Raw genomic sequence first — 19,361 nt, forward strand, 5'->3', positions numbered from 1 at the left:
AGTTATCAGGCAGTTGTGAGAGTTTGAGAGGCATTTCAGTGCCTATCAACTGTCCGTGGTAAAGAGGCCTAAATCTGTCTCTAAATGTTTCTTTGATGTACAAGTGCTTCAGAAAACAGCATTGCTCTCTGACTAAAGGCTCATTTCCATGGGCAGTTGACCTGTGTGCTCAGCAAGCAGTTGCCAGGCAGCAGTGAGCAGTTACTAGGCAGCAGAGAGCAGTTGTGAGAGTTTGAGAGGCATTTCACTGCCTATCAACAGTCCGTGGAAAAGAGGCCTAAATCTGTCTCTGTGGGCTTATTCACAGTGGGACGTTGCGGAGCTGCATTATAAGCTCTTTTAACGCAGCTTACCGCACTGCAATGCTAATCCTATGGGACATTCACAGTGCGACATTAGCGTCGCATTGTAACGCGTAGCGTTATGGTAACACACTGCTGCAGTGCGTTACCTCTAAATGCACACATTACCTGGTACAGGAAAGCATACTTTTCATTGCCTGTATCTACTGTATGAGACAGTAACGCATCATTAATCTGCGTTGGCACCTCTTTTTTTACTTTGTGTCGTAATGCTGCGTTGAGACTTTAATGTCACATTACAACGCAATGTCCCACACTGAATAAGCCCTGAATGTTTCTTTGATCTATAAGTGATTCAGAAAACAGCATTGCTCTCTGACTAGACCTTGTTCACATTATAGGCATTTTTGTAAAATGTTAAAGGGATACTGTAGGGGGGGGGGAAATGAGTTGAACTTACCCGGGGCTTCTAATGATCCCCCGCAGACATCCTGTGCTGCGCAGCCACTCACCGATGCTCCGGCCCCGCCTCTAGTTCACTTCTGGAATTTCAGACTTTAAAGTCTGAAAACCACTGCGCCTGCGTTGCCGTGTCCTCACTCCCGCTAATGTCAACAGGAGCGTACTACGCAGGCACAGACCATACTGGGCCTGCGCAGTACACTTCTGGTGACATCAGCGGGAGCGAGGACACGGCAACGCAGGCGCAGTGGTTTTCAGACTTTAAAGTCTGAAATTCCAGAAGTGAACCTGAGGCGGGGCCGGAGCATCGGTGAGTGGCTGTGCGGGCACAGGATGTCTGCGGGGGACCATTAGAAGTCCAACTCATTTTCCCCCGACCCTCCTACAGTATCCCTTTAAGCGCGGGCGATTTTCAAACTTGCCCTGAAAGCGCTTGTGCAATGATTGTCTATGAGAGAGTTCATATCAGAGCGGTTCGTTTGTGATCCGCTTTGAAAAGCGGTGCTTGAGCCATTTTTGAGGCGATTTGCCTCAATGGAAGGTATAGGAAAAACGAAAAACGCTCGCAAAATCGCTTTGGCAAGCGATTGCGTGAGCGTTTAAAAAAAAAAATACATTGTAATTATTTTTCCCGGATCAAAAAACAGAAGCACTCTGCAAAAGCGCTTACAAAACGCCCACAAAAATGAGCAAACGCGCAGAAAATCACCAGAAAACATTTTTTTAACAATGCGGGGAAAAAAAGCCCACCGTGGATGGACACGCGAGCCGAACACAATGGGCTCTATTCATAAAACCTTACCGCAAGTTTTCCGCTCAAAACAGCGGATTTTCCCGTCCATTTAGCAAAGTGGGCATTCATAAAAGCTGTTCCCGCATGAGAATCTACAATCCCCCAGCAGAGCGAGAAATTTCCGCCCTCTCCAGTGTTTTTCTAGATTTATCTAGAAAAAAGTAACAAAATGGCCATTCATGAAGTTTAGAGGAAGCGGTATGTGGACGGGAAATACCGCTTCCTCTGATTTTGCAGATTACATACAAGTGAATGGGACAGACCTCCCAGAGAGAGCAGTGCACGGAGGGACTCTGCCGGCTGAAGTGTTTCCGCATGCCTTCCGACAGCTTACCGCCAGCTTTCAGCGGGAGATCTCCGCTCTGCTATCGCAGCTGGCAAGATTTTTTTGAATGACCACCCAGAAGTGTAAAATACCGCTGCGGTATTTTCCCTCCAGGAGTTTTTTTCTCCACAACTTTTTTATGAATAGAGCCCAATGTGAACAAGGCCTAAGGACTCATTTCCAAGGGCAGTTGAACTGTGTGGTTAAGCGAGCAGTTACCAGGCAGCAGTGAGCAGTTACCAGGCAGCAATGAGCAGTTACCAGGCAGCAGTGAGCAGTTACCAGGCAGCAGCGAGCAGTTACCAGGCAGCAGTTGTGAGAGTATGAGAGGCATTTCACTGCCTGTCAACTGTCCATGGAAAAGAGGCCTTAGGTTCTCAGATGTAGAAGGTGTAGCTTCCAAGCTTACCCTTGAGCCTGGCACACACTTTCAATTATGATTGGCCAATCACTGACCAATTTTACCACCTCCCTGTAGTATGAGGGACAACAGATATTACATACTAGGAGCAGATTGTGTAGGTAAACCCTCATACTACATAGCGATGGTAAAATTGGTCAGTAATTGACCAATCATTATTGAAAGTGTGCACCAGGCTTTACAGTAACGTTCATATTCTTTCAGCAGCTGTGTCTCTGGAACTGCTGATGGTTCTGACATGCAGTTTCTCTGATAGTAAAGCCCTGTACCGACATTCATTGCTTCTCAGGTTGAATGATAACTTTAGATAGTTTTGGCTGGCAAGCTGTTGATTTGCACACTGGGCTCGTCATGTGTTGTCCAATGAAAAGGAAGGGGGCGGAGTAGCAGGAGAACTGACTGTTCATTTCGGCACTGGCTGCAGGCAGCGCAATGGCTAAAAGGTTGTTTTTTGGCTACAACGTTGCCTCGTGTCCTTCTCGGCTGCTGGAGGTGATTTTAGGTGCTGAGCGTTTGGCTGTTTTTGTTCGGGGAGGTCGGGGTAGTATTTGGCAATAGGCTAAGCTGACAATGGGGATGTGGGTGCCATGGGAACACAGGATTGCAACAGAGGGTTAACGTTGCATTGCGCGCTATGTTGAGGATGTGGTTAATAAAAAGTATGCTTCACTGTAACTGTAGACCTGCACGATACCACCCAGCACGCCTCGCGTGATTTCAGTAGATTCCGTCGCACTGCTAATGCGCCAATGTGAATGTCCCATTACAATATAATTGCATCACATTTGCTGTCCAACGCCACACCCCAGTGTGAGCCCAGCCTACTGCAATTTCCCGTCAGGTAGATGGGTTGAGTCAATTATTTCTGACCGGTCTAATCTGATTTCCTTATTGGTTTTTCTGATCAATTTTCCAATCACTTCTTCTACACAAAATCGATCACAAAAACAGAAATCAGATCGGACCTGGTGGAAATAATCCATTCGACCATCTGACGGGAAATTGCATGGTGTGTGCCAGGCATTAACCTGCCTGGCGTTCTATTAAGATCGCCAGGCAGGCTGCGGGAGGGTTTTTTTTTAATAAAAAAAAAACTATTTCATGCAGCCAACTGAAAGTTGGCTGCATGAAAGCCCACTAGAGGGCGCTCCGGAGGCGATCTTCCGATCGCCTCCGGCGCCCAGAATAAACAAGGAAGGCCGCAATGAGCGGCCTTCCTTGTTTTGCTTATATCGTCGCCATAGCGACGAGCGGAGTGACGTCATCGACGTCAGCCGACGTCGTGACGTCAGCCGCCTCCGATCCAGCCCTTAGCGCTGGCCGGAACTTTTTGTTCCGGCTGCGCAGGGCTCAGGCGGCTAGGGGGGCCCTCTTTCGCCGCTGCTCGCGGCGAATCGCCGCAGAGCGGCGGCGATCAGGCAGCACACGCGGCTGGCAAAGTGCCGGCTGCGTGTGCTGCTTTTTATTTCAGCCAAATCGGCCCAGCAGGGCCTGAGCGGCAGCCTCCGGCGGTACTGGACGAGCTGTGCTCGTCCAGACCGCCCAGCAGGTTAAAGTTGCAGTCCCTGGTGCAAGTCTGAACTGCTTAAAGCAGAGTTCCCCAACCCTGTCCTCAAGGCCCACCAACAGTACATGTTTTGTAGAAAACCACAAACATGCACAGGTGAGGTAATTAGTGTCTCAGCAGAGTCGATTAACTACCTTTGAGGATTTTCACAAAACATGCACTGTTGGTGGGCCTTGAGGACAGGGTTGGGGAACACTGGCTTAAAGGACAACTGTAGCAAGAGTGATATGGGGGTTGCCATATATTTCCTTTTTAAGCAATACTAGTTGCCTGCCTATCCTGCTGATCCTTTGCCTCTAATACGTTTAGCATTAGACCCTGAACAAGCATGCAGCAGATCGGGTGTTTCTGACATTGTCCAAGATTAGCTGCATGCTTGTTTCTGGTGTTATTAAGACACTACTGCAGCCAAATAGACCAGCAGGGCTGCCAGACAACTGGAATTGTTTAGAAGGAAATAAATATGGCAGATTCCTCTCTTTTCAGTTGTCCATTAAGTTTGAAACCATTTGTATACTGTAGGGATGGACAATAAGCTGCAAAGTTCTATGCTAATCTTATGCAGATATATGTAGATGTACAGTTAAATGATGCAACAGCAGCGTCTTGTCAATTTTCAGGCTGCATACAGGTCCAGAAAATAAGCATAAAAATTTACAACCATTTGGATGTATTTGCATTTCATCGACCCTTTCTAATGCCTCAAACACACTATGAACCTTTTCTAAGGACTAGTGAACTATTGAAAAGCTCTTGCTAATGCAATGCTATGGGGGATTTTTATAAGCAGCGTTGCAGGAAGTGACGTCAGTGGAGCGCATGCTGGATCGAGGAAGAGGTGAGTCCTCCCCGCCCGTGCCTCTTACAAATAGCGGCTGCTTCTATGTAAGGCTGGAGGGGAGCGGAGGACGGGGGACCCAGGCGAGGGAGGGGGGGGGGGTCCGACCCCCCCCCCCCCCCCCCCCCCCTCCCCGCCGCTAGGCCCAATACTCCCGTCCTGCCAGCTACCCCTCCAGCTCGGCGGCCGGCTCCCCGCACGGACGGGCTGATGCCGCCCCTGGAAATTTGTCGCCTGAGGCAAAAGTTTCACCCCGCCTCATGAGCGGGCCGGCCCTGGTTATCTGGCTTGCAGTCACTGTCATGTATCCCCTTTTCTTATTTCTTTCTGCTTCAAACACAATTAGGAATGACAGCTGAATAAATTCTGCAGGGCTGTGGAGTCGGTCCAAAAATCCACCGACTCCGACTCCTCAGTTTAGGATTCCACCGACTCCGACTCCTCGACTCCGACTCCTCTAATTTGCATATTACAATTTTGTTGATTAAAAGTATGTAACATGAAATTCGTCTCTTAACTGCCAACGCTTAGGAATTTTACAAGACAACTGAAGTGAGAAGGATATGTAGACTACTATATATTTTTTTTTTTAAAGATTCTTTATTTATAATCAGAGTTTTAAACAGATAAACAGTAACATCCCACAGTGGTATCATATGCACTTCACAGTCAAGAATTTACATTATATATCATAATCAGGGGCAGCTAAGCAGTGCTGCCTGCGTATATCAATCAAGAGATGTGAGGCACCTACAATGACATACAGAGCATATATCAATTGGGTATCACATACCTAAACGAAAGAGGTAGAAATACTGTTTACCAATGCATGAAACAATTGCAATTAATTTGCGGGGGGCGGAAAAACATTTTTTTTGCCTCAGGCGGCAAAAAGTCTAGGGCCGGCCCTGCAGATAACTAGAGATTAAGGTGTTGGGGAGGTTGTGTGCCCTGGGCATTAGTCTAATAGCAATCAGTGTGTGATGATGGCTGGGGTGGGGGGGATGGAGGGGCGCACTTTGCTGTCTCAGCCTTGGGTGCTGAAGGACCTTATCCCGGCTCTGTGCACACCAGAGCTGTTTGTTTTGTTTTCACAAACGCAAACATTGTGCAGCATTTTTTAGATTTCTGAGGCGTTTCTGCCTCAATGTTAAAGTATAGGAAAGTGGAAAAACGGTAGATCAGAGCAATTTTCCAGGCGTTTGTTACAGTAGCTGTTCAGCAACTGCTTTACTGTAACAAAATATGACATCTGATACACAACGCTCCAAAAAATGATAGGCATGTTTAGAAAACCTCTCTAAACATGCTTAGAATCGCTCTGAAATCTGCTTCAAAAACCTCTAGCGATTTGCGGATCTGCTGGAGATTTTTGGTGTGCACTGGGCCAGAGTTTGTATGCGTTTCAATGCTTTTTTTTTATGTTTAAAGAGACTCTGTAACTTCAAAAAGAACACCTGGGGGGTACTCACCTCGGGTGGGGGAAGCCTCCGGATCCTAATGAGGCTTCCCACGCCATCCTCTGTCCCACGGGGGTCTCGCTGCAGCCCTCCGAACAGCCGGCGACATACCCGGCTGTCAGTTCAATATTTACCTTTGCAGGCTCCAGCGGGGGCGCTGTGGCTGCTTTCGGCTCGTAAATAGACGGAAATACCAGATCTCTGCCGGGTCGGCTCTACTGCGCAGGTGCCGGAGACTTGCGCCTGCGCTGTAGAGCGGACCCGACGGCGATCGGGTATTTCCACCTCCTTCGGAGCCGACAGCCGTCAGAGCGCCTGCGTAGGAGCCAGGAAGGTAAATATTACGTCACCGCTGTACGGAGGGCTACAGCGAGACCCCCGAGGGACGGCAGACGGCGTGGGAAGCCTCATTAGGATCCTGAGGCTTCCCCCATCCGAGGTGAGTACCCCTCAGGGGACGTTTTGCCGTTACAGTTCCTCTTTAATTCTAATCAATGGAATATGTTGTGGGGGGGGGGGGGGGTTGTGCTTTTGTTTTGTGTTTTGTTTTGTTTTGTTTTGTTTTTTTCACACTTGTAAAAACACATTCCTCTGTGTCTCCATTGAGATACATTGGCCCATATGCAATTTCTTTTTTTCTCCTGAGTTTTCTCCTAGGTGATATTTTCACAACTTAAAATGGCTTTCAAACCACCAGCAAGCAAGAAAATACTCAAAATAAATTTAATAGGCTTTTTCACCAACATTTAGTACTTTTTCTATTGTAAAATGCTGAAAAGTTAGAGAAGATGAAAAGTATCACCTAGGACTGGTTCCCTCAAAAACTAAAGGTGCGTACACACATGCGACTATAGTCGTTTGTAACGATCGTTCCCCGATCTTTACCAACGACGATCGTTACAAAAAACGAACCACCGACTATTAAGGCAAACGACGAACGAGCCAAATCGCTACAAAAGAAAGTTCTGTCTCGGCGGATTTTAACCAACGACGATCGTTTGCAAAAGTAGTACATCGTTGGAAACGATCGTTCGTACTAGGCGTGACATGCGCATTTCACTATTTCTCCATGGAACTTCTCATTTTTATGCGCAGGCGCAATAGTTGCTTTCTGTGATGTAACGTTCGTTCTAACGATCAGATCGTTACACACATTTTAAAACTACCTTTACTTAGGTCGTTCTTTCATCAATTAAAAGTTCGTTCGTCGTTCTTAACGAACGATCGTTGTCGCATGTGTGTACGTAGCATCACAGTTGCTCCAAATGTCCCACTCTGGGCCCTATCAGGTCCAGTGACTTTGTAGGACGAGATCCCCGCACTTTGATTGGCCCAATACACTGCCTGTCACTTGACAGGCAGCCTATTGGGCCAAAGTGTGGGGATCTCTTCCTACAAAGTGAATCAACCCCCAAGTCAGCTAGCTAATTGTACAAGCTGTTAGTCGGTATTTCTCCTGTCTGGCTCTCAGTGAAATTGCTGATGTTGCTGAAACCCAAGAGAAGCTGAACGTGTACAAATCACCATGGCAACAGGGACATGAGAAAGAAGCCTGAGAGGGGCGGGGAGAGGCGGAGATTGACGCGAGCAGAGGCAGAGCTACTGCACAAAGCTCTGCCTCTAATCGGAAGGATTTTTTTAATTTTTTTTAGGTGTCAGACTCTCTTTAAGCGTAGTGCTTGCAGTAATGCACTGCTGCCCTGTTGGATTGGATACTTCCGACGCACCGCAATAGGTGTGAAATCTCTATAGACTTTCATTGCTTTTGCAGCCCCTTGCGGTAAAATTGGGTAACAACGCAGGTTTAACCTGCAAGTGTAAAAGGGGCCTCAAATGAGAGAGGAGATCTTGTTGTAGCGGGAACTTTATAGCTGCACTTGTTATCAGGCTTGCTAGTTCTATCCGGATATCTCCCAGGAAAGCTGTGGGGGGGTGTCAATCTTACCTGTATGACGTCTTCTTCGGTCCGTCCCTGGCACCTCCCACGCTGCGTTCCATGCGCCGGTCACGTGACTACAAACACTTCCTCCTTCAACCTTCCGGGTTGAAGGAGCAAGTGTTTGTAGTCACGTGACCGCCGCTTGGAGCGCATCGTGGGAGAGGCGCCAGGGACGGACCGAAGAAGACTTCATACAGGTAAGATTGACACACACTTACACACTTATACACTTACACACTTTACTGGGAGATATCCGGATAGAACTATTCGGATCTCTCCCGAATTCGGATTTGAGCAAGCCTGCTTGTTATGCAGGAAACAGTATAGCAGCGATGGTCATGAAGAGGGCTTTATAGCTGCACTTGTTATACAGGAAACAGTGTATGTATTCTGTGAGACTGGGGGGGGGGGGGGGGGGGGGGGGGGGGGGGGTGCATCATGGCTGCACGTGTTACAATTTGGAATCATGAGAAAGGAAAAGTGGATTCCGCTTGGTTTAAGCACTGCTTCCATGAGTTTGGCCAGGACCACCGGTGCTGTTGGATCCGATTTATGGGTTCTGGTGCTGATTGTCAGGTCATGTTCAGCTCCCCCAAATCAGACCTGTTCTAGATTGTCCTATTGGAGTCTGATAATTTTATAGTTGCATGTCTGAAATAATGCAACCACTTGATGCCTCTTTGGCTAATCAAAAACTCCCAATGAATTGGGTTCACTTCCACTTTTTATTCGGTACTATATGATGGAGCAGATTGATCTGTAATGTACACACAGATAGGCACCCAGTGTAACAAGTTAGAACTTTTTACTGAAGAAAAACATGCAGAGATATATCATATGCCACTATCAGGAAATGCAGCTTCGAACAGAGAGGAACAAAAAGAATGGATACAGGAAATGGCAATGCCATAGAGATCATTGCAGCACTTTGCATTTTACAGTGACATCTTGTGGTTGCTTTACTATACTGCAGTTTAGCTAATGTTGTTAAACCTCTAACACTATAATTGTGTATTCTGGGTAATGTATATTTACAGCACGATGGAACTGCTGTCCAACAAAATGGCTAATGGCTGGTAGTGATGTTCATGTCTAGTAGAGCTCATGGAGAAGCATGTGATTTGTTTGATCAGCTGATTTACAGAGCTCTGATTTGCTGTTATCACATCCTGCTTTATCATCCATCTATAGGTACGTACATACGTCATATTTCTGAACGACTTGTCCGTTCGAACAACATTTTGGCGTGTGTACGAACGCTCGTTAGACTGATAGCAGTTTTGACTGATCCGCTTGGCGTATCCGTGGACTAACAGTCGTTCAAAGGACAGTTAGGTCAGTACATGTGTACAAATGACTGTTCTTTAAAAATCAGTTTGACAGTAATAGACTTTCAAACAAGAAGTAATTTGATCTGGCCCATTGTTCTATCAAGTCCATTGACCAGTCAAACGACATGTAAATTAGCTGTAATTAGCTTTTTCAAACATTTTGTCGTCTGTGTGTACAAGGAGTCTGAACGACTTTTTGTTTGACAAGTCGCTCACCACGTCCGGTTTGGACGACAATCGTGCATAAAATCAGACGTGTGTACGCACCCTATCACATATCTATCACCCGACCAAACTGATCACATGCTTTTCCATGAGTTCTTCTAGACATGACCATTACTATTGACTGGATAGTGTACCTGGTTAAAATATCGTCGTTCTTCCTGTTGAAGGAGACCTTAGGCAAAACTCCCTAACACTGGTACTGCCTACTGAGCGTGCCCTAATGGCTGCAGCTCAAGCACTTTGAGTCCACCAGGGGAAAAGCGCAATATGATATGGTATTTGATTTGTCTATTTGCTTTTCTATTATGGAGCAGATCCTGACTCTCTATAGACTCTGATTTGCGGTCTTCTCTTGCAGCTATTGACTTACTATACTGGCGGGATGTGAAGCAGACGGGAATCGTATTTGGAAGTGTCCTTCTGATGCTCTTCTCCCTGACGCAGTTCAGTGTGGTCAGCGTCATCGCCTACCTAGCGCTCGCTGCCCTCTCCGCCACAATCAGCTTCAGAATCTACAAGTCAGTTTTACAGGCTGTACAGAAGACTGATGAGGGCCATCCATTCAAGTAAGCTGCCTTGCCTCTCTCCGCTGCTTGTGTACTTTATACATGCTGAAGTGGGCTTATACTGATTTGTATTACAACAATGTGATGAAAAAAAATGTTCCCGCAACATTAACCCTCCTGGCGGTTTATTAAAAATCCGCCAGGAAGCAGCAAAGTCTTTTTTTTTTTTTTAATTTTTTTTTTTCATGTAGCGAGACAAAGTCTCGCTACATGATGGCCGCTGCTCAGCGGCATCCCCCCAGCCCCTCCGATCGCCGATCTCCTGGAGGGCTTCCCCCGTCGCCATGGCGACGGGCGGCATGATGTCATCGACGTCGTGACATCATTGGGAGACCCGATCTACCCCTCAGCGCTGCCTGGCACTGATTGGCCAGGCAGCACACGGGGTCTGGGGGGGGGGGGGTCCCTCACGGCGTGGGGAGCGCCGCGTAATCGGTGCGGAGCGGCGGCGATCAGAGGGCACGCAGCTAGCACAGTGCTAGCTGCGTGCTGCAAAAAAAAAAATTATCAAAATCGGCCCGAGAAATCCCCCTGCGCGGCATAGCCCGTGCTCAGCATGGGCTTACCGCCAGGGAGGTTAAAGGACAACTGTAATGAGAGGGATATGGAGACTGCCATATTTATTTTCTTTTAAACAATGCTAGTTTCCTGGCTATTGTGCTGATCCTCTGACCCTAATACTTTTAGCCACAGACCCTGAACAAGCATGCAGCAGATCAGGTACGCTGGCTTTACTGGATTAGCCATATGTTTGTTCCAGGCTTTTGACACCGACACTACTTATGGCAGAAAATCAAAAAGGCCGCCAGGCAACTGGCATTGTTTACAAGGAAGTCTAGCATAACCTCCAGCCTCAGATCTGACAAGATAAGCTGAATGCTTGTTTCTGGTGTGATTCAGACACTACTGCAGCCAAAATCAGCAGGGCAGCCAAGCAATTGGTAGGAAATAAATATGGCAGCCTCCATATACCTCTCACTACAGCTGTCCATTAAAACGCACTTTACTTAACCACTTGCCGACCGCGCACTCATAACGCGCGTCGGCAAAATAGTAGCTGCAGGACCAGCGACGCAGATCTGCGTCGCCGGCTGCGGGCTAATTAATCAGGAAACAGCCGCTCGCGCGAGCGGCTGCTTCCTGTCAATTAACGGCGGGGGGCTCCGTGAATAGCCTGCGGGCCGCCAATCGCAGCTCGCAGGCTAAATGTAAACACAAGCGGAAATAATCCGCTTTGTTTACATTTTTACAACACTGCTAACAGTAGCAGCGTTGTACTAGATCAGCGATCCCCGGCCAATCAGCGGCCGGGGATCGCTGCCACATGACAGGCAGGCGCCTGTTAGAGGCTGCACAGAACAGATCCGTTCCTGCGCAGCCTCCGATCTCCGGGGCAGAGAGGGAGAGGGGGAATCCTGCGGTGGAGGGGGCTTTGAAGTGCCCCCCCCGCCAGCCACACGCAGGCAGGAGCAATCAGACCCCCCCCCCAGCACATCATCCCCCTAGTGGGGAAAAAAGGGGGGAGATCTGGTCGCTCTGCCTGGTATTTGATCTGTGCTGGGGGCTGTAGAGCCCACCCAGCATAGATCTTAGAAATCAGTGCTGGTCCTTAAAGAGAACCCGAGGTGGTATTTCATTACGTTAGTGGGGCACAGAGGCTGGTTGTGCACATTAACACCAGCCTCTGTTGCCCCATCGTGTGCCTCAAAGACCCCCTGCCTGCCGCTATACCCCCGCAGTGCTGGCGACACGCAGCGTGTCGCCAGCACAATGTTTACCCTAGCGCTGTCTGTCAGCGCCGCTCCTCCGCATCGCCGCTACCCGCCCGTGACCCTTCCCTCCAATCAGCGGGAGGGAAGGGACACGGGCGGGTAGCACCGATACGGAGGAGGCGGGGGAGCGGCGCTGACCGACAGCGCTAGGGTAAACATTGTGCTGGCGACACGCTGTGTGTCGCCAGCACTGCGGGGGTATAGCGGCGAGCAGGGGGGTCTTTGAGGCACACGATGGGGCAACAGAGGCTGGTGTTAGTGTGCACAACCAGCCTCTGTGCCCCACTAACGTAATGAAATGCCACCTCGGGTTCTCTTTAAGGGGGGGTAAAGGTTGAGTCCTGAAGTGGTTAAAGTGGACCTGAACTCTTGCACAGGACAGAAGGAAAACATAAGGAACTGCACCCTGTACGTATTTAGAGAGTTTAGGCTGTCTAATTCCCCCTCATCTCTGACTAATCACAATTGTAATTTGATGTCTCTGCATTGTCCTCTTTGGAAACTCTGCTGCCTCGCAACTAACTTGTAAATACTTACTCCTATGTCTGCTACCATGAAAGCAGGAAGTAGACACTGCAGAATTATTGCAGGATTTGCATCAGCTGTAATAAATACATTTTTTTCTTTAAAGATTACTATGATGTTGCTTCTCTTTTAGAGCAGAGAGGAAGTTCTGAGTTCAGGTCCGCTTTAAAGGACAACTTAAAGGAGAACTGTAGTGAGGCATATAGAGGCTGCCATATTTATTTCCATTTAAGCAATACCAGTTGCCTTGCTTTCCTGCTGATCCTCTGCCTATAATACTTTCAGCCATAGACCCTGAACAAGCATGCAGCAGATCAGGTGTTTCTGACAAATTTGAGAGATATGGGTCATAAAATTTCACAGCGCCAGGAATTATGTAGATTCCAAACAGTCAGATCCACCTCCAGGGGTACCTCATTCACATCTGCATTCCTCCTGTATGGCTCGATGCCCAAAACATAGAAGCAGAAGAGATACTCCCTCAGTGGATAAAAATTAACTCTTTATTTCTCCATGCAAGGCACAAACAGTAAAATGGTAACAAAGAACTTACTTCAGGAGGGTCCCATGCCAGTATAGGACCCCCTCTGGAAAATTCGCTTCCCACCCTTGTGGTACTCAGAGCTTAATGGGAAAGCGATCATCAGTGTCCAGCCCGCTCTCGTCCCGACTAGTTTCGGCCTTTCGCCGTCATCAGGGGATACGAGAGCGAGCAGGCATGGGCACATATATATACAAAATGTCCTAATTACCTTCCTAGATGTGGCTCCTGTCATCTCTCGGAGCGCCGAGCGTTCTAAGAGATACTTCCGCTCCGGTGGCCATACTAGATCCGGTTTGCATCAGTGGAACGCTCATGCGTTCCACCCGCATGGCCATAGCTTCCACCCATATTTTAATCCGCAATACTTGCGGATCCAACACCGCATTAACATGAAAACCAAGGTTTTTTTTGTATCAATATTCCTATACGGAAAATACGCGGAAACAATAGTACCGCAGGGATGCACGTCCTTTACGTACGTGCGTGCATCCCTGCGTATGACAGCAGCCACATGTCAACACTTCTTTAACAAATGTAGTTACATAACACAATGTTGTTACTAATAACTGAATTCAAACTCTAAAACATATAATATGTTATATATCTAAAAGTTATTTCTAAAACCAAAGCAGCATACAATTTAATAGAACAAATGTCCAATAGCACCATCTAATGTCCATTGTTAATATTGCACCTAATCCCAAAGGCTCATGTTGTCAAATTATTATCTAGGTTTAACACCTCATACAGCTGCCCCAATATTACCCACCAACCAAAAACGGAAATGGGGTGTTTCTAAATTCATACTTTTCACAGTAAATATACATTCTAGTCATATGCACAGCTAACTATTTTAATATTTTTTTTAAAATTATATAAAACATATAAATATAAAGGACATCCTACCTTCCCCCAGGCATGGCATATTCCCAAATGAATTCATGAATTTGCTAAAAAACAATTCAGGTTAAAATCTATATTAAGACCCATCGGGAACATACAGTTTAACTTTATGATCCAATTCATTTCTGATCTAGCTAGATCCCTATCCTGATTGTTACCCCTCCAATTCCTTGTAATCTGATCAATAGCTGAATAAATAAGACCTCTAGGGTTACAGTTATGATGCTCCTTAAAGTGTGCTGAAACGGAGTGGTCCATATAGCCATTCCTTATGTTGTTAACGTGTTCATACAGCCTCTCCCTGAGTGCCCTCGTGGTCAAACCAACATATTGTAAGCCACAGGGGCACTCAAGGAGATACACCACCATCTTGGATTCACAATTCAGAAAAGTCCTGATCTCAAATCTTTCTCCACTTATATTGTTGCAAAACGAAGTGGTTTTCCGTGCGACCGTAGTGCAATGTCTACACGCGTAGCAGGTGCCACACCTGTAAAATCCAGTAAAACCCCCAAGTCGTCCTGATGCTCGTGTAGGTATATCTATTGCACTTTTAGTGATAATATCCTTCAAGTTTGGGGCTCTCCTGTAAGTGACAATAGGATATTCAGGTAAAGTGTCGGCCAGTTCAGGATCCGCCATCAATATATGCCAATGCCTACTTAACTCCCTCATACTATAGAACCCCAGTTATATATGCTCTTCCTAAGATACATAAAGATACCACTCACCCCCCGGGAAGACCTATAGTTAGTGGAATAGGATCTGTTACAGCTAGACTAGGAGAATTCTTGGACTGTTTCCTTCAACCTTTTGTAATTGGTGTTCCCTCATACTTAAAGGATTCGAGAGATTTGATCAAGCTTCTTGAGAACATAAGACTCAAAGAGGGTACTTTTCTAGTGACGGCTGATGTGACATCATTATACACGGTTATAAATCAAGAAAAAGGTTGTGAGGCTGTGAGATATTTCTTGGATAATTCCGGTAATTTCAACGGTCCCCAAGTAGAGTTTCTAATGGAAAGTTTAAAATTTGCCATGAGCAAAAACTACTTTTGGTATCAAAACCAATTCTATGTACAGAAGATTGGTGTAGCGATGGGGGCGAAGTATGCCCCCAGCCTGGCAAATTTGTACGTGGCCAAGTGGGAGGAGGATTATATAGATGCTAACAGACATGCAGCACTACGATTCTGGAAAAGGTACATTGACGATGTGGTCTTTATGTGGGAGGGTGATGAAGAGTCTTTGCTACTGTTTATAGATCACATTAATAATAATAACGAAAATCTAAAATTTACGTGTAAATACAGTAGAAAGCAAGTAGAGTACCTAGACCTGATCATTTCCAATGATAACGGTAATGTGAGAACCCAGACGTTCTTCAAACCCACAGACCGCAATAGTTATATCCCCAAAAGTAGCTGCCATCATGAATCATGGTTAAAGTCAGTACCTAAAAGCGAACTCCTCAGAGTATATAGAAATTGTACCAACTCTGAGGATTTCGAGAAAGAAGCGGATATATTAACATCCAGATTTGTAGAAAAAGGATATACAGAGGAAGAAAATAACCAAATTAGACTGGAAGTTGTAAAGAAAGATAGGAAAGAGATTATCCACAAAAAGCCAATGGAGAGAGCAAATGAGAGAAAAGTTTCCATGATCACAGACTATAGCACACAACATCGAGAAATAAAAAGGATCTTAAAAAGGCATTGGCATATATTGATGGCGGATCCTGAACTGGCCGACACTTTACCTGAATATCCTATTGTCACTTACAGGAGAGCCCCAAACTTGAAGGATATTATCACTAAAAGTGCAATAGATATACCTACACGAGCATCAGGACGACTTGGGGGTTTTACTGGATTTTACAGGTGTGGCACCTGCTACGCGTGTAGACATTGCACTACGGTCGCACGGAAAACCACTTCGTTTTGCAACAATATAAGTGGAGAAAGATTTGAGATCAGGACTTTTCTGAATTGTGAATCCAAGATGGTGGTGTATCTCCTTGAGTGCCCCTGTGGCTTACAATATGTTGGTTTGACCACGAGGGCACTCAGGGAGAGGCTGTATGAACACGTTAACAACATAAGGAATGGCTATATGGACCACTCCGTTTCAGCACACTTTAAGGAGCATCATAACTGTAACCCTAGAGGTCTTATTTATTCAGCTATTGATCAGATTACAAGGAATTGGAGGGGTAACAATCAGGATAGGGATCTAGCTAGATCAGAAATGAATTGGATCATAAAGTTAAACTGTATGTTCCCGATGGGTCTTAATATAGATTTTAACCTGAATTGTTTTTTAGCAAATTCATGAATTCATTTGGGAATATGCCATGCCTGGGGGAAGGTAGGATGTCCTTTATATTTATATGTTTTATATAATTTTAAAAAAAATATTAAAATAGTTAGCTGTGCATATGACTAGAATGTATATTTACTGTGAAAAGTATGAATTTAGAAACACCCCATTTCCGTTTTTGGTTGGTGGGTAATATTGGGGCAGCTGTATGAGGTGTTAAACCTAGATAATAATTTGACAACATGAGCCTTTGGGATTAGGTGCAATATTAACAATGGACATTAGATGGTGCTATTGGACATTTGTTCTATTAAATTGTATGCTGCTTTGGTTTTAGAAATAACTTTTAGATATATAACATATTATATGTTTTAGAGTTTGAATTCAGTTATTAGTAACAACATTGTGTTATGTAACTACATTTGTTAAAGAAGTGTTGACATGTGGCTGCTGTCATACGCAGGGATGCACGCACGTACGTAAAGGACGTGCATCCCTGCGGTACTATTGTTTCCGCGTATTTTCCGTATAGGAATATTGATACAAAAAAAACCTTGGTTTTCATGTTAATGCGGTGTTGGATCCGCAAGTATTGCGGATTAAAATATGGGTGGAAGCTATGGCCATGCGGGTGGAACGCATGAGCGTTCCACTGATGCAAACCGGATCTAGTATGGCCACCGGAGCGGAAGTATCTCTTAGAACGCTCGGCGCTCCGAGAGATGACAGGAGCCACATCTAGGAAGGTAATTAGGACATTTTGTATATATATGTGCCCATGCCTGCTCGCTCTCGTATCCCCTGATGACGGCGAAAGGCCGAAACTAGTCGGGACGAGAGCGGGCTGGACACTGATGATCGCTTTCCCATTAAGCTCTGAGTACCACAAGGGTGGGAAGCGAATTTTCCAGAGGGGGTCCTATACTGGCATGGGACCCTCCTGAAGTAAGTTCTTTGTTACCATTTTACTGTTTGTGCCTTGCATGGAGAAATAAAGAGTTAATTTTTATCCACTGAGGGAGTATCTCTTCTGCTTCTATGTTTTGGGCATCGAGCCATACAGGAGGAATGCAGATGTGAATGAGGTACCCCTGGAGGTGGATCTGACTGTTTGGAATCTACATAATTCCTGGCGCTGTGAAATTTTATGACTGGTTAATTTGAGGAAAAGGGATCAATCCTGATCGCAGCAGCACAGGTGTCTACCAACAGTATTGTGGAGCGCCTCTATCCATTTACTCTTTTACAAATTTGAGAGATATGACAAGATTAGCTGCATGCTTGTTTCTGGTGTGATTCAGACACTTCTTCAGCCAAATAGATCAGCAGGGCTGCCAGGCAACTAGTATTGCTTAAAAGGAAATAAATATGGCAGCCTCCATATACCTCTCACTACAGTTCTCCTTTAAGTGAGAAGCACAACAGAAAGGAAGTGGGGGTGGCACACCTTACCCTGGGGTGGGTGCATAGCCTGTCGGTGCTAAGCCCAGGCACCAAATCATGTAAGCCAAGTATGAATCCAGGCTAGCACACCATTCACGTTGCAGTAATCTTCTTTATTGCTACATCAGCACATCAAAGTGACAATTGTTTCGGGGCCAATAACAGGTCCCCTTCATCAGACAGTGCAGACAAACAATACACCTCATAGTGCACATTCATTATATACTTGGGTGGATATCCGCCCATGGCAATCAACGGTGCTCAGACCCTCCCCTTCATCCCACATGAGCTTCAATTATCGAGGTAAACAGTACTAAAGACTTTCCCAGGCTTCAAAGGATAAATATATCATTATACACATTGCTTTTACACTTGCTTCACATATGCATAAACTACCATCTGGGTGCTAAAGTGATACATGAATACTGTTGTGTGGAGCGCTCACCCACCTCTCCCATATGTCAATCCGCACTCAGAGGGGCGGGATCCGCCGTCATCCCGATACACTAGATTCGCCGTCCGTCCCACGGCCACTGTGTAGGTAAAGTACCAACACCTACCCGGCCGCCGCATCACTTCCGCCCGGCGCTACATCTCTTCCGCCCTTCTCCACATCCAATGGGTAACATCAACGCTAGTAACCATGGCTACTATGCGTTTCCCTGTCAGCGGCAACCTCCAACAAAACTCCTAGAAGTCGCATAATGCTCCATACATCGCCGCATCACATTCCTCATCACCACAACGGCCATAAACATATGGACACCATGGTGTAGTGGACAGTGCTGGCGATTGGCCCCGAAGGGCTCTCAAAACATGGAACAATACAAATCCTCGTCGCAGCCACAACTATAAGCAATGTGAAAAATACATGGGCATCAGTGATTCTCGCTCCCCTCCGATTACATATGACACTGAGGTTTCCAGAGCGCCACACAAAACAGTACCCCCTAATATACTCAATAGCCTGTCTGTCAATTCTCACTATCCAACCCTCACATAATCAAAGTACAGCAGAATTAAAAGGGAAGGAGGGATGGGAATGGGAAAGAAAAGGAATGAGGGAAGGGGAAAGGATAAAGGGAGGGTAAACAAGGATAGGGAAAGAGTCACATATGATCAGCCCTGGCAAAGTGACAATAATACCATAACAGACAGTGTTGCATATAACCTTAGAGATCCCCTGTACACTCTCCAACCCACTTCTAATCACTACTCAAGACGACCAAAAGTCAATAAATGTATGAACATATATTCCTCAATCAGCATGGGAGGTATGACCCCCTCGATCACCTATCTCTCACTAAGGAAGCAGTTTAATGAATTGTACTGGTTCAGCCCTTTGGGAGATACCGTATCAAGAGTATATATCCAGTAAGACTCCCTTTGTAACAGCAATCTGTCCCGGTCTCCCCCTCTCCGGGGTTTTTTCACGCAATCAATGACGAGACCCTTCAAATCATTGGTGCTGTGATTCATGTGCGGATTGACATATGGGAGAGGTGGGTGAGCGCTCCACACAACAGTATTCATGTATCACTTTAGCACCCAGATGGTAGTTTATGCATATGTGAAGCAAGTGTAAAAGCAATGTGTATAATGATATATTTATCCTTTGAAG

At 46.1% G+C, this 19,361-nt stretch overlaps 1 protein-coding gene across 2 annotated transcripts in view; it reads left to right on the forward strand.

The window, feature by feature from the left end:
• Positions 1-19,361, forward strand: part of RTN1 (reticulon 1) — a 283,915-nt gene that overhangs the window by 233,602 nt on the left and 30,952 nt on the right. For both annotated transcript variants that reach the window (XM_068254434.1, XM_068254435.1), the window contains one exon: positions 10,022-10,229. In XM_068254434.1, coding sequence (XP_068110535.1) covers positions 10,022-10,229 — 208 coding nt within the window. The remainder of the gene's footprint in view (positions 1-10,021; positions 10,230-19,361) is intronic.

The sequence above is a fragment of the Hyperolius riggenbachi genome, chromosome 9, assembly GCF_040937935.1.
Source record: "Hyperolius riggenbachi isolate aHypRig1 chromosome 9, aHypRig1.pri, whole genome shotgun sequence".
Lineage (NCBI taxonomy): Eukaryota > Metazoa > Chordata > Amphibia > Anura > Hyperoliidae > Hyperolius > Hyperolius riggenbachi.